General features: G+C 41.7%; 1 protein-coding gene across 1 annotated transcript in view; it reads left to right on the top strand.

The window, feature by feature from the left end:
* Window positions 1-14,954, top strand: part of AATF (apoptosis antagonizing transcription factor) — a 190,960-nt gene that overhangs the window by 104,255 nt on the left and 71,751 nt on the right. The window contains exons 8-9 of the mRNA XM_073614142.1: window positions 6,026-6,093; window positions 8,593-8,673. Of these exons, the coding sequence (XP_073470243.1) occupies window positions 6,026-6,093; window positions 8,593-8,673 (149 nt within the window). The remainder of the gene's footprint in view (window positions 1-6,025; window positions 6,094-8,592; window positions 8,674-14,954) is intronic.

Here is a 14,954-nt window from a genome sequence, read left to right as displayed (position 1 = left end):
TTGTCTTTTACATCAAAGGAATAGACTTCTGTATGTAAATTAGGAATGTTTAACCACTTAGACACTAAACCTTTTGCTGACAGTTGTTTTCAAGTTAAAATCATTTTTTTTGTGCTAGAAATTGCTAGACATTACTTAGAACACCCAAACATTATATATATATATATATATATATATATATATATATATATATATATATATATATATATATATATATATTTTTAGTAGAGACAATAGAGAATACAATGGTGGTTGTTGCAATATTTTATGTCACACTGTATTTGTGCAGCAGTCTTTCAAATGCAATTTTTTTGGAAAAAATTACTTTAATGAATTAAAAAAAAAACTAACAGTAAAGTTAGCCCAAATTTTTTTGTATAATGTGAAAGATTTTACGCCACGAGAATCGTGAGAGAATCGTGATCTTTATTCTAAGCAAAAAAATTGTGATTCTCATTTTGGCCAGAATCGTGCAGCTCTAGTAAACAGTCTCTATTAAATCAATCCTAATGTCTTGCAATTGCAATACTGCAAGTTACTTCTCTGCACTAACTCTGTACTCATAAGGCCTCATTCATGGGTGCTGAGGCATGTAGACTATGAATGTGCTATGTGTTTTTATGACTTGAGCCGCCAGTTGCTGGGTGCAGGCAGCGCTTGTGTGAATGCAGCAGCTGTACAGACACAACTGCTTATCCTAATTTGACAGGTATTCAGATAAGCAGGCCTGATCGCACTCTGTCTGTGCACTTTTAGGAACCTGTGTACAGCAGCTTGCTATCCCTTCCCAACAGTGATGATCTTCCGGTATTGCATAGAGAACACAAAGACCCTGTGATAATCACTGGGTCTAAAATAGGGTATGTAGTAAAACTGGAAAGGTTTTAGTCATACAGTTAAATAACTTGGAGTCAAAATATAATCAGATCAAGCTTCAGCTTTAATCATACATGCACTCATGGTTATATACCAGATGCCTAATAATGAGAAGGGGTCAAACCTGTTTTGAAATATTTGCAGTTATGTTATAAACTAGATTTAGGTAAATTCACCTGATAGGATATCCATGACTGACAGATTATTTTGATAACTGTTATTAAATAAGCATTCAGTAAAGTACCCACGATATAAATGCGATGCATTCTGAGCTGGACCTACCCTGTTCTGTATATCGGATAAAATAAAGGATGAAACTGTTGTTCAACACAACTATAACTGTTTAGTGCCCTAATGACTCGGAGAGTAAAATAAATGTGTAATAGAGGGGGAAGAAAAGACTTACATTTTACAACCATAAATATTTAAATCATTTTATGCTATTTATTTTGCACACCCATGAGAGAATAGTTTTGTCCATAAAATATATTGCTGGGCACGGCCCTGTTCATTTCTGGTGGTCATGACCAGAACATTGAGCTTGTTTCTTATCTCTGGTATAATGCAATTAATTTTTGTGTCATGTTTGCTTGTGTGGCTGAATATAGAACAGTTTGCTTAGAAACACTGCATCGAGCCATTCCGTACATGTCCTCTGTCAGTACTGCATCATAAGAAGTACAATTTTCTTTTTTAAAAAAAAAAGTACAATTTAGAAATGTTTGTTAAAAGCCAGCAGTAGAATTTTGTATAGTTGTTCCTGTACCAAGTTTGAAAGTCATTTTCAGTTGTGGCTACTTTAGGAAAAAATTTTTTAAAAATTGCCAGTGTTTAGTTATATATCTTGTTCTGCTTTTCATTTTCTTCAAATTTGTGCAGTGAAATTCAGATTTCTCCAATTTTTGTGACCTTATTGATATGTCGTTTTGTGATGTTTTCATCCTAAAAATTGTTTACAATTCTTTTTTTTCAATCAGAAAATATTTTTTTTAAGAAAATAGTGAAATTACTAGGGAGGAAACCATTATCGTAGCAAAATTGCTGTAATGTTTCATCTTAAATGGGCAGCCAATGCACCACAGTACACCAAAAACCAAACATTTTTCTATTTTTTTATTAAACCACTTTACGCCCGCCATATAGCAAAATGAGGGCGGCAAAGTGGTTTCGATACCCTGGGGGCACGCATCGCGGCGATCGTTGTTGCGGTGTGTTAGTCTGACACACCGCAACACTGATCTAGGTAAAGAGACGGAGACTCTTTACCACGTGATTAGCCGTGTCCAGTCACGGCTGATCACAGTGTAAACAGGAAGAGCCGTTGATCAGCTTTTTCTCCCTCGCGTCTCTCAGATGCGAGTAGAGGAGAACTGATCGGCTGCTCCTCTGACGGGGGGGTCTGTGCTGATTAATTATCAGCGCAGCCCCCCCAGGTTGCCCACACTGGACCATCAGGGATGCTACCAGCACCACCAGGAATGTCACCACCAGGTATGCCACCCTAGACCACCAGGGATGCCAATCAGTGCCCACGATGGGCATCACTGGCAGGCATTGTTTGGCACTGATTGGCATCCATCAGTACCATCTATTAGTGTACATCAGTGCCACCTATCCATGCCCATCCATACCACGTATCAGTGCCCATCCGTGCCTCCTATCAGTGCCCAGGTTTGTTTAACAAACAGGCTTAATGTAAGGGCCAATATACCTCTTCCAGGAAAAATACTGCTCCGGATTTCTTCAATGCTGGTTACATAGGTAATGGGCCTAAGGCGTTTGCTAAAGCTCCTGTTCTTATCTGTTACAAACCCAGATTACTGGATGTACATCTCTCTCTTAATGTGCGTTTGTGAGCATACCTGTTCCAAAACTCATCAGTCCCCAAAACTTAAAGTATTTGTAATCCTAAAACAAAAAAAAAATCCTGTTGCTTTAAGGCATGATCTATAGCACAGTGCTTGTGCCAGGTAATACTGTGGTCAGGTTACATGCCTCCAGCAGCCCACTATCTGCTGTGAGTCTCCCCTCACCCCCTGCCTGTCAGCATGAGAACGGCTCTCCTCCCCACCCCTCCTGCCGCTATTCAGCTGCAATATGCAGCACAAATATAACGCAACTAGCTTTGTGCACCTTGATTGGGGGATGTTTTGCCATTTTCCTTGCAAATCCTCTCAAGCTCAGTCAGGTTGGATGGACATTGCAGGTCTCTCGAGAGACATTCACAGAGGTGTCCCTAAACAACTCCTGTATTGTCTTGGTTGTGTGCTTAGGATCATTGTCGTTTTGGAAGGTGAACCTTTAGCCCAGTCTGAGGTCCTGAGTGCTTGTGGAACAGGTTTTCATTAAGGATATCTCTGTACTTACAGTCTGAGTCCTTCTGGTGCTTTTTTGCAAACTCCAAGCAGGCTTTCATGGGTTTTGCACTGAGGAGAGGCTTTCATCTAGCCACACTGCCATAAAGCCCAGATCGATGGAGGGCTGCAGTGATGGTTGTCTTTCTGGAAGTTTTGACCCATCTCCACACAGGATCTCTGGAGCTCAGTCAGAGTGACTATTGGGTTATTGGTCAACTCTTCCCCTGATTGCTCAGTTTGGCCGGGCAACCAGCTCCTGGAAGAGTCCTGGTTGTGCTAAACTTCTTCCATTTGGGAATTATGGAAGCCACTGTGCTTTTGGGAACCTTCAGTGCAGCAGAATTTTTTTTGTAGCCTTCTTTGCTTTGTAATAATCCTGTCTCTGAGCTCTGCAGGCAGTTCCTTTGATCTCATGGCTTTTGCTTTGATACAGTATGTATTGTTAGTTGTGAGGCCTTTTATAGAGAGGTGTGTGCCTTTCCAAATCATATCCAGTCAGTATTTTACCACAGGTGGACTCCAGTCAAGGTGAAGAGCTAAATTTCAAGTGTTGTTGCAAAGGGTCTGAATACTTATGCGATGTTTCATTTTTTTTTACTTATTCGTACATTTGCAAACTTTTCTAAAATTCTGTTTTCACTTTGTCATTATGGGATACTGAGTGTAGATTTATCACTTCAGCCCCGGAGGGTTTTACCCCCTTAAAGACCAGGCCATTTTTCCAATACGGCACTGCATTACTATGACAACTGCGCGGTCATGCGACGTTGTACCCAAATAAAGTTGATGTCCTTTTTTCCCCCACAAATAGAGCTTTCTTATGGTGGTATTTGATCACCTCTGCGGTTTTTATTTTTTCCACTAGAAACAAAAAAATTTACAATTTTGGAAAAAAAAGCTATTTTTTACTTTCTGCTATAAAACACATCCAATAAAAAAAAAAGTAAAAATCTAATTTCTTCATCAATTTAGGCCAATATGTATTCTGCTACATATTTTTGGTAAAAAAAAAAACCCCAATAAGGGTATATTGATTGGTTTACGCAAAAGTTATCGCGTCTACAAACAATGGTATATTTTTATGGCATTTTTATTTTGTATTTTTATTTTTTACTAGTAATAGCAGCGATCAGCATTACGATATTGTGGCGGAACAAATCTGAAACCTAACTGACACTTTTGACACTGGGAACCAGTGACATTATTACAGTAATCAGTGCTAAAAATATGCCAAAGGCTCTGCATAGCATAAAATCATTTCTGCTCTTAGGTCTGTCCTCTGTAACTGCTCCACACCCTTGCTTTCTTAGAATGATCCTGCCCCAAGGTACTCATAGACTCGCCTATGAGTGAGTCTGAGTACCTTGGGGCAGGAACATTCTAAGAAAGCAAGGTCTCTTTTTGGTGCCCAACTCCTATCCAACTCACTGAGTGACATCAGAATATATGGAGAAGCCCTGAAATGTGGAGAAAGGCCCCGGCTGGGTTTCAAGCAACAGGTGTACACCGTCCCCCCCATAATAAGGGGTCTACAGGAATTGCTAAGCAGTTTCTACAGCTTGTAGTGGATTCACTGTGGTTTTTGTTGATGGATGATGGTCACTGCCATTAAAGAGATTGCTTCATTATCTCATTGCTTGTAAACATTTTTGCACAGATGAAAAAAATCCATATGGATTCACCTTCGGACTTTACATTTAGGTGTCCGTTTATGAAACCGTGAAATCTATTCACTGCTTCGTTCTCCGGCATTCGCAAAGGAGATCTTTTTCCTCTGTGTGCCAGTTTATGAAGCGGTATAGATCACTTCACCTGTGGAGGAGTGAAGCGATCTACAAACGCTTCCAACAGTGGAGAACGGCCCCTGATACACAAAAATATGACAGGGGGACATGGTTACAGTGTTGGGGGGTCTGAACGAGGTAGAAGGAAGTTAAAAATCTTCCTCCTCCCCCCTCAGATCCCCAGAGATTTCCTCTTCACTCCCTGATTCTCCACCTCTGAGCTGGTGAATCGGGGAGTGTGAATTCTGACACAGATCGCCAGTTAAGTGCTGAGATCGCAGCTTCATAAACTGGCTGTTACTCAGTCAATGAGGATTCACCATGTGCGGAGATCATCGGCGGGAGAACATGTTCAAACACTTCTCCCCCCATTATCTCTGTTTCATAAACTGTTCTACTACTACTATTTCATAAACGGACACCTTATTATTTAGCGCGATTCTTATTTATTTTCTATTTACTGTTTGTGATTGTGTTACACAAAAGAATTGCTGCTTATTGTTTATATTTTAGGGATGGTTTATAGCACAGTTTATATATTTTTTATATTGTATAGCAATATTATTAGAGATTCATGGTCTCCTCTTTTTTTTTTTTGACAGTCTATTTGATGAAGCAAATGCAATATTCTGTTTGTATCAAAAGAACACTTAAGAAGCTGCATTGAAATTAGCAACAATGTCTGCAATGGAGCCTTGGGGGGAATTGTTTGTTCCACAGTAAAAGCAGGGTTTTACTTTAAATTGGCTTGGAGTGCAGACCTGTTTATAGTTCAAATTACAATCTAACGATTTAATGTTTTTTATTTCAGGCCACCACTGTTACTGTGCTGAATTTCAGCAGTTCCAAATCAAAAAAAATAATAAATTATACTTTTCATAATATAGGCCCTGCTAATCTATAGATTGTATTTATTAGCCCTAGAACTGCAAGAAATGACTGCTGTATTCCAGGCATATTAGCTGAACCATGTGTTATTAAAATGTTATACCTTACAATCTTTTACAGTTGCTGCGGGAGCTGATAGAGCGCAAGACAAGTTCTGTAGACCCCAATGACCAAGTAGCCATGGGCAGGTAAGTGAGAGGTATTAACATCTGACTCTGTGTCTGACGCTAGCTTCCCTGTCTTCTCGGATGAGAGGGGAAATGTAGGACAGTACAGAGGTCAAGTACAATTACATGAGCCATAAAGACTGGATAAAACTATTCTTCTTGACATTAATCATGGTCGGTAATGTTTTCCAGTGATGTCACAGCCATTATTTCTTAGGAGAAATTTCATTAGGCCAACATTACACGTGCAATAACTTATTTCAGTGCCCCTCTTCCTACTATTTCACGCTGTGCAGTAAAGGCATATGCAGACATGTCCCCATTCTTTTGTGTAGATATATTTAATCCTCACGGTAGGCTACATATTTTGAGTGTGCTTACGAATTTCCATACAGAAGGGAATTTGAATCAAAGATAAAGAACCTGATAAAGAAGAATTTGCGTATCTGGTACTTTTTAGCACCTATAATGTCCGTTGACATTAAAGTTAGAGCATAGCACTGAAGGCTGCCCTTTATAAGAATAGAAAGGTTTCATTCCATAGTTCGCATAAAAGAGCATCTACAGATGAAATCTGGTAATGCAACTTGACCTTGCCTTTTGTATAGATTTAAAAGTTCATAGCGGATAAACTGGCTAAATAGTAAGTGGATGATCCAGTAAAAAATGTTATATAGATAGCCTACTCAAATGGAGTTGATAACTCTTAGTAGTGTTTTGCTGTCTTAGATGCGACAACAACTTAAGCATTCTATAGCGTAAGTGGTATCTTTTCGCTGTTTTATTAAAATGCTTAAACTTGCAAGTTTTCAAGACTCCTCAGATCTCTTCAGCAGGCTTGGTTTAATACATTAAGTAAATATACAAATTTTCCCCACATTTTATAATAATTCTCACTCATTCTCACTCAGCCTATCAAAATCATAATGGGTTTTCCATTTTAACCTGCTGTGCTATATCCGTTAAAATATGTATTGGTAATAATGTTTGGTTCACATGTTAAAGCAGCTTTTAAAACCTCCTGCCCTTTTCCAGGGCAGGTAGTAATACCCTTTATTGATTAACCATTGATCATCTCCATAATTATTATTTAACTCTCTAGCTTCAACTCTACTGCTAAATCTCTGTGGACGAAAGTAAATTATTCGTGAAACAGACACTGCTTCCCAGTTGCAAGTTTTTTTTTTTTGTTTTTTTTTTATTTTAATATGCATTATTTAGCTTACACATCAAATGCAGTAGATGAAATATCCTGTTCTTTAGAGTTTTCTTCTTTTGACACCCTCTTGCTGATATAGCAAATGTATCAATAACCTTATTTGTTTTGTGTGATATGTGACTTTTATTTGAAATAATATGTATTTATTTAAAACATGTATTAGATTATTGCTAAGAACAGTTATGTACTATAGTGATTTGCAGTTGATGCTGGAGGGAGTGGGGGTGGAAAGGAAGTGGCTGAAAAAGGCTGGTGGTGATGAACAGCCCTGAGATACAATAAAAAAAATAATAAAAAGGTGAAACCTGTTTAAAAAAAACAAAAAAAGACATGGCAACTGTTTGAAAGACAGCACTTACTATAATGTTATCTGGTTAAGGTTTAGCGTTAAAAGGTCTAAAGTTTTAACCGCTTGCGGACCAGCCACCACAGTTTTACTGCGGCAGATTGGCTCCACTGCGCGAAATCACGTTATTGTACGTGATCTCGCGAGGTCCGGATAGCAGGCGCGTGAGCCCGCCGCGAGCTCCGTGAGTCCGACTGCCATTCCCGCAGATTCGATGTCCGTGGGGATACCCGCGAACGTCTCACGGAGAGGAAGAACGGGGAAATGCTAGTGTAAACAAACATTTCCCCGTTCTGCCTAGTGACACTGATCACAGCTCCCCATGATCGGGAACGGTGATCAGTGTCGTGTCACACATAGCCCATCCCCCCCCACAGTTAAAACACATCCCTAGGACACACTTAACCCCTGCAGCGCCCCCTCCTTGTTAACCCCTTCACTGTCGTTCACATTTACACAGTAATCAGTGCATTTTTAATTGCACTGATCGCTGTATAAATGTGGTCCCAAAATAGCTCCAAAAGTGTCCGATGTGTCCGCTATAATGTCGCAGTCACGATGAAAACCGCTGATCGACGCCATTACTAGTAAAAAAAAAAATTGTTAATAAAAATGCCATAAAACTATCCCATATTTTGTAGACACTATAACTTTTGCTTTCAAACCAATCAATAAATGCTTATTGCGTTTTTGTTTTTTACCAAAAATATGTAGAAGAATACATATCGGCCTAAACTGAGGAAAAAAAATGTTTTTTTTATATTCTTTATATTGGCTTGGAGTGCAGCAATGTTTCCAGAGTCGGTAGCACAAGTCTAGAATGTTAAACATATGGTCTTATCTTAGAAAATTGATGCTGTTTAAAATAAAACTGTGACCACTAATATACTGACATATTTCAAAGGGAAATGTTACATTATGATCAGACCTTGATATGTACTTTACACATTTACAGACAGTGGCTTGCAATTCAGAAGCTTAGGAGCAAAATCAAGAAGAAAGTAGATACCAAAGCTAGCAAAGGGAGAAAAGTGAGGTAAGTGCTACAGTTTGTCACTTTTGCATACAAAATCCACAGATCCATTTTATATTTGTGTTTAGACACCACAGAAACTATAACAAAGTGGTTGTAAAACTCTGCAATGAAAAATTAAGAAAGTATATACTTCTATAGTGTGTTCTTGTCTTGATCCAAAGCACCTAGTGTGATTTCCATCTTCTCTGACTTCCCTCGGTTATCTGCAAGTTACTTAAGACAGGTTATGCTGACGCCACAGAATCCTGGCAGAGCACACTGTGCTGGAGGATGCGATTGACTGCCTTAGCTGTGCGTGTTTCCTTATGAGACTGTGTAAAGGGGGGTTGTCCATTCCCCTCACATAGTCATCAAATTATACTCAGCTCCTTGCCCCAATGCTTTGCAGTGTGTGACTTCAAATCTCTGTCCCCACCCTCTGGAGCAGAGAAAATAGCCTTTGATCTGTGTACTTTGAACAGCTGTAAAGGAGAGAGGGCTGCAGATAAACAGGTACAACTTGTGTGTTGTCAATTTGTTTCATCTCTGTGTATCACCTGAGGCTAACCACTTCAGTAGGTAAATGTAAGGTTTTACAACTAGTTTAAACTGCTACTACTGTTTTTATCGACATGTGCAATTCACACTTACAGAAGTTCACTTTTTTCAAAAAATAAAAATTTGTTTCTTTTCGCAGGTAAAAAAAAATGTGTATTTAACCATTTTTATTTTTGGAGCCTGCAGGGCATTGGACCAAAGCTGTGATCCTGCATAATCTCAATATAGCTGTCGCACTTCATTGAGAACTACAAGCCATCTGCCGCAATACAGATGGTAGTTGTAGTTCATTCACTCACAGATTGCTGTGAATGAATGACGCGGCCGTGTGGGCATAGCCCTATATGTCCGTGCTCTTTTTAAATTGTGACAGCAGGTGCGGGGTTACATGCTACACCCTCAATATGGTTGTAACATGTTACCAAAGGTGAACGTATCCTTTAAAAAGACAAATCACTATCTTTATGACAGGTAAATATATTGTGTGCTTGTTTGTTTTTGGATGCACTGTAGGAATACAGTTTACAGCACAGACTTTAACCACTTAAGAACCGGACCTCTTTTTTTAGATGTGTTGTTTACAAGTTAAAAACAGTTTTTTTTTGCTAGAAAATTACTTCGAACCCCCAAACATTATACATTTTTTTTATCTAACACTCTAGAGAATAAAATGGCGGTCGTTGCAATACTTTCTGTCACACCGTATTTGGAAAAAATACACTTTTTTGAATTAAAAAATAAGACAACAGTAAAGTTAGCCCATTTTTTTTTTATATTGTGAAAGATAATGTTACGCCGAGTAAATTGATACCCAACATGTCACGCTTCAAAATTGCGCCCGCTCGTGGAATGGCGACAAACTTTTACCCTTAAAAATCTCCTTAGGCGATGTTTAAAAAATTCTACAGGTTGCATGTTTTAAGTTACAGAGGAGGTCTAGAATTATTGCTCTTGCTCTACCGATTACGGCGATACCTCACATGTGTGGTTTGCACACTGTTTTCATATGCGGGCGCTACTCACATATGCATTTGCTTCTGCACGCGAGCTCGGCAGAACGGGGCGCATTTAAATTTTTTTTTTTTTTTTTCTTATTTATTTTGCCTTTTATTTTTTATTTTTACACTGTTTTTTTTTTTTTTTTTTTTTTAAATGTGTCACTTTTATTCCTATTACAAGGAATGTAAACATCCCTTGTAATAGAAAAAAAGCATGACAGGACGTTTTGACGTCTCTTCCGCCCTGCAGTGTCATGGAGACAGGTGGGGGCCATCTTCTCCTCATTCGTCTCCATGCACAGCCACCAAGAGGATCGGATCGCCTCCACCGCTGCTGACGGCTCCGGTAAGTGGCGGAGGACACCGGAGCGCAGCGGGAGGGGGGCTCTCCCCCCGCCGATAAAAGTGATCTTGCGGCGAATCCGCCGCAGAGACCACTTTTATGTTGTAGCCGGCCAAACACTGGGATACCGGGGTTATGGCAGCTAGCTGCTGCCATAACAAGGATATCCGTCCTCAAAGTGAGGACGTATATCAGCGTTCGGCGGTCGGCAAGTGGTTAAGGCTTGTATCAAGAAACTAAGCCTTCACTGTGTACCTGTTACATGCAGCTCTTACCTTAGTGACCAATACCATTATTCTGCCAGCATTAAAGCATAACTCTGAACATTCCTTGGAAAAGTATTAGTAATCTCTTGCACAGTCAGTTCTGCTACTTTGCAAATATATTTTTAGTTTTTAGCCTGATGGGTTGTTCTTTAAAGCCCTGTTTACACATCGCTTAGCAGGAATGCAGGTTCCCTCTAGAGTTTTATAAAGCACAATTCACATGCAAAAACGCATGTCACCTATAGGACAGCCCATTAACTTAAATGGGCTTCCCTATGTGCGTCTGTCACGCCAAAGAAGCTTAGGCACCAAATATTGGCCCTGAGCCAGGTACGATTTTATTTGCGCCTTTTCCCACGATTCTGCCCCTGATTCCAAATCGGCTAAACAGTGGATATAAAAAATCTACACACCCCTGTTAAAATGTCAGATTTCTGTGATGTAAAAAAAATGAGGCACAGATGAATCATTTCAGAACCTTTTCCACCATTAATGTGACCTATAAACTGTACAACTCAATTGAACAATGAATTGAAATCTTTTAGGGGGGAAGTAAAAAAAATTAAAATAAAATAATGTGGATTCATAAGTGTGTACAGCTTCTTATAACTGGTGATGTAGCTGTGTTCAGAATTAAGCAAATCACATTCAAACTCATGTTAAATAGGAGTCAGTACACAACTGCCATCATTTAAAGTGCCCCTGATTAACACCAAATAAAGTTCAGATATTCTAGTAGATCTTTCCTGACATTTTTTTAGTCACATCCTACAGAAAAGGCCATGGTCCGCAGAGAGCTTCCAAAGCATAAGAGGGATCTCACTCTTAAATGGTATTAGTCAGGAGAAGGGTACGAAAAAATTTTACAAGGCATTAGATATAGAACTGGATGTCCCCCCAAAATTGATGAAAAGAGGAACAGAAAACTGGTCATGGAGGCTGCCAAGAGGCCTACAGCAACATTAAAGGAGCTGCAGGAATATCTGGCTGTGTGGTACATGTGACAACAATCTCCCATATTCTTCATATGTCTGGGCTATGGGGTAGAGTAGCAAGACAGAAACATTTACTTACAAAGAGAAACATCCAAGCCCGGCTAAATTTTGCAAAAACACATCTGAAGTCTCCCAAAAGCATGTGGGAAAATGTGTTATGTTCTGATGAAACCAAGGTTGAACTTTATGGCCATAATTCCAAAAGATATGTTTGGTGCAAAAACAATACTGAACATCACCAAAAGAGAACCATACCCACAGTGAAGCATGGTGGTGGCAGCATCATGCTTTGGGGCTGTTTTTCTTCAGCTGGAACAGGTCCCTTAGTCAAGGTAGAGGGAATTATGAACAGTTCCAAATACCAGTCAGTATTGGCACAAAACCTTCAGGCTTCTGCTAGAAAGTTGAACATGAAGAGGAACTTCATCTTTCAGCATGACAACAACCAAAAGCATATATCCAAATCAACAAAGGAATGCCTTCACCAGAAGAAGATTACAGTTTTGGAATGGCCCAGCCAGAGCCCAGACCTGAATCCGATTGAAAATCTGTGGGGTGATCTGAAGAGGGCTGAGCACAGGAGATGCTGTCATAAACCAGATGTGACCAGAACTGTGTGACTGCGACAGAGTGAACAGACATAAACAGGTGAAAGTAAGTTTATTTAAGGAAAATGCATATGTGAACACACTACAAATACAAGTGAACAACCAAACAATCAGTGATATAAAACCAACCAGCATATGTAGCAAGAGGGAGTACCAGAATCGTAGTCAAGCCAGGCCGGGGTCATAAACACGGAATCAGTAGCTGGGAAGGGAGATAAACAGGACAAGAGAGGATGGATGGATCACAGGAGGGACGGGTCAGGTACAAGGCTCAGAGTTCAGGGTTCAGGTAACGGACAGGAAACAGGATCAACAGGTTCCAGGAATCAGGCTTCAGGTTCAGGCTACAGGATCAGGGTAACAGGATGCAGATCAGGGCTCAAGGACAATACCAGGGCAACATAAGTGTGCAATTGCCGGGTATTTATACTGCAGCTCTGCTAATTAACGTCAGGTGACACCTGTCTGCAGAGGGGAATACCTGCTCCATACTGCCAGGATCCATCCGCTGGTGGACGCCAGTACTGCGGCCCAAAGATGACATAACATTAACAGGGAAAAGCTCTCCTGACAGTTCCAAACTGCCAGGAGACACCTGCTGGTGGACCTCAGTACTGCATGCCGAATAACAGATATTACCAGCGGATGGAACATTTCCTGACCGTACCCTCAAAGGAGCGGCCTCCAGACGCTCCAACTGGTTGTAATTGTCCATAGTCTATGGCATCAAGCAGAACAAAAGATGGGGGTACGTCAGGCTGGGCCACAGGCACTTCAGGCTGGGCATCAGGCACCTCAGGGCAGACAGCGGGTACATCAGGCCAGACAGGCTCCGGGTCCTCGAGCTGGGCAGCAGGCTCATCAGACTGGACAGCGGGTACCGAGACATCAGACCAGGCAGCAGGTACTGGACCTTCAGACTGGGCAGCAGACACAGGCGCTGGCACATCAGGCAGAACAACAGGTGGTGGCACAACAGGCTGAACAACGGGTGCATCAGACTGGGCAGTAGTCACTGGAGCGTCAGACTGGAACATGGACACTGGGATGTCAGGCTGAGCAGCAGGCACTGGGACCTTAATCTGGACAGCGGGCACAGGCATTGGTACAACAGGCTGAGTAGCAGACACTGGCACCTCAGGCTGGGCAGCAGACGGTGGCACATCAGGCTGGGCAGCAGACGGTGGCACATCAGGCTGGGCAGCAGACGGTGGCACATCAGGCTGGGCAGCAGACGGTGGCACATTAGGCTGGGCAGCGGGCTCATCAAGCTGGGCAACGGGCTCATCAAGCTGGGCAGCGGGCACATCAGGCTGGAGAGCGGGCTCATCAAGCTGGAGAGCAGGCACTGGCACTTCCGGCTGGAACACTGGCACCGATACATCAGGCTGGAAGGCAGGCACCGATACATCAGGCTGGAAGGCAGGCACCGATACATCAGGCTGGAAGGCAGGCACCGATACATCAGGCTGGAAGGCGGACACATCTGACTGGAATGTAGGCACGTCAGGCTGGAATGTAGGCACGTCAGGCTGGAAGGCAGGTACATCAGGCTGGAAGGCAGGCACCGAGACATCAGGCTGGAAGGCAGGCACCGAGACATCAGGCTGGAAGGCAGGCACCGAGACATCAGGCTGGAAGGCAGGCACCGAGACATCAGGCTGGAAGGCAGACACTGGGATGTCAGACTGGGTTGGATTAGCTGGTGCGGAGGCAGGTTGGGTTACTGGCAGGATTGTCTTGGTTGGAAAAAACTTTCGTTTTTTCTTTGGCTTAGCCACTGAAGCTCTGTAGGTGAGGAGAGCAGCAGACTGGAAAGGAGGATTGGGATATGGCAGAGAAGGGTTAACTGTAGCTGGAGGAAGTTCCTGTGGGTTTGTGGGCAGCTGAGAAGAGGCAGGTGGGTTGAATGCAGGATAGATACAGGGAGCAGAGGCCGGATATGAGTATTTGGTTGGCAGCAGCGTATACTGAGCTGCAACTGCGGTTGACATGGGTGATGGGGAAACATACATTTGGGTAGGCTGGTGTTTGGTGGCAGAGGTGGTTTGTTTGGCTGGAGCTGCTTGCATCATGTCAGACCATGCTGAAAGTATAGGTTGTACAAACTGTGCTTTTAAATCTCCCTGTCTAACAAAAGACTGAGCAGACACAATGCACTCAGCAATCACCTGTGGGGAACAGGCTGAGTAGTGCTCACAAAAATCGGCTGGATCATCTTCAAAAAGCCACACTAGGGATACAACCTGATTCATATCAAGAGGAGGAGTGAAATCATCACGGTCCTCTGGAATACAGGGCAGGGCCAGCTCAGTACAGATCTTGATCAAAGGCTGCACCTCCCCAAACAATATATAACCCTGATCGACCAGTGAGTGAGCCAAACGTATAGTGGCAAACAACTGGTCACTAGACCATCCTTTCAAAGCCTGGCGGCAATAATCACTACTTTCAGATGCCAGCAGAGAAAAATAAATAACCTTATCGGCATTCATGTTTGCAACCAACTGAATCAAAATGGTTCCCCTGTGCAG

The sequence above is a fragment of the Aquarana catesbeiana genome, linkage group LG02 (genome assembly GCF_042186555.1).
Source record: "Aquarana catesbeiana isolate 2022-GZ linkage group LG02, ASM4218655v1, whole genome shotgun sequence".
Taxonomy (NCBI): Eukaryota; Metazoa; Chordata; class Amphibia; order Anura; family Ranidae; genus Aquarana; species Aquarana catesbeiana.
This window is presented reverse-complemented; position numbering and strand designations above follow the sequence as displayed.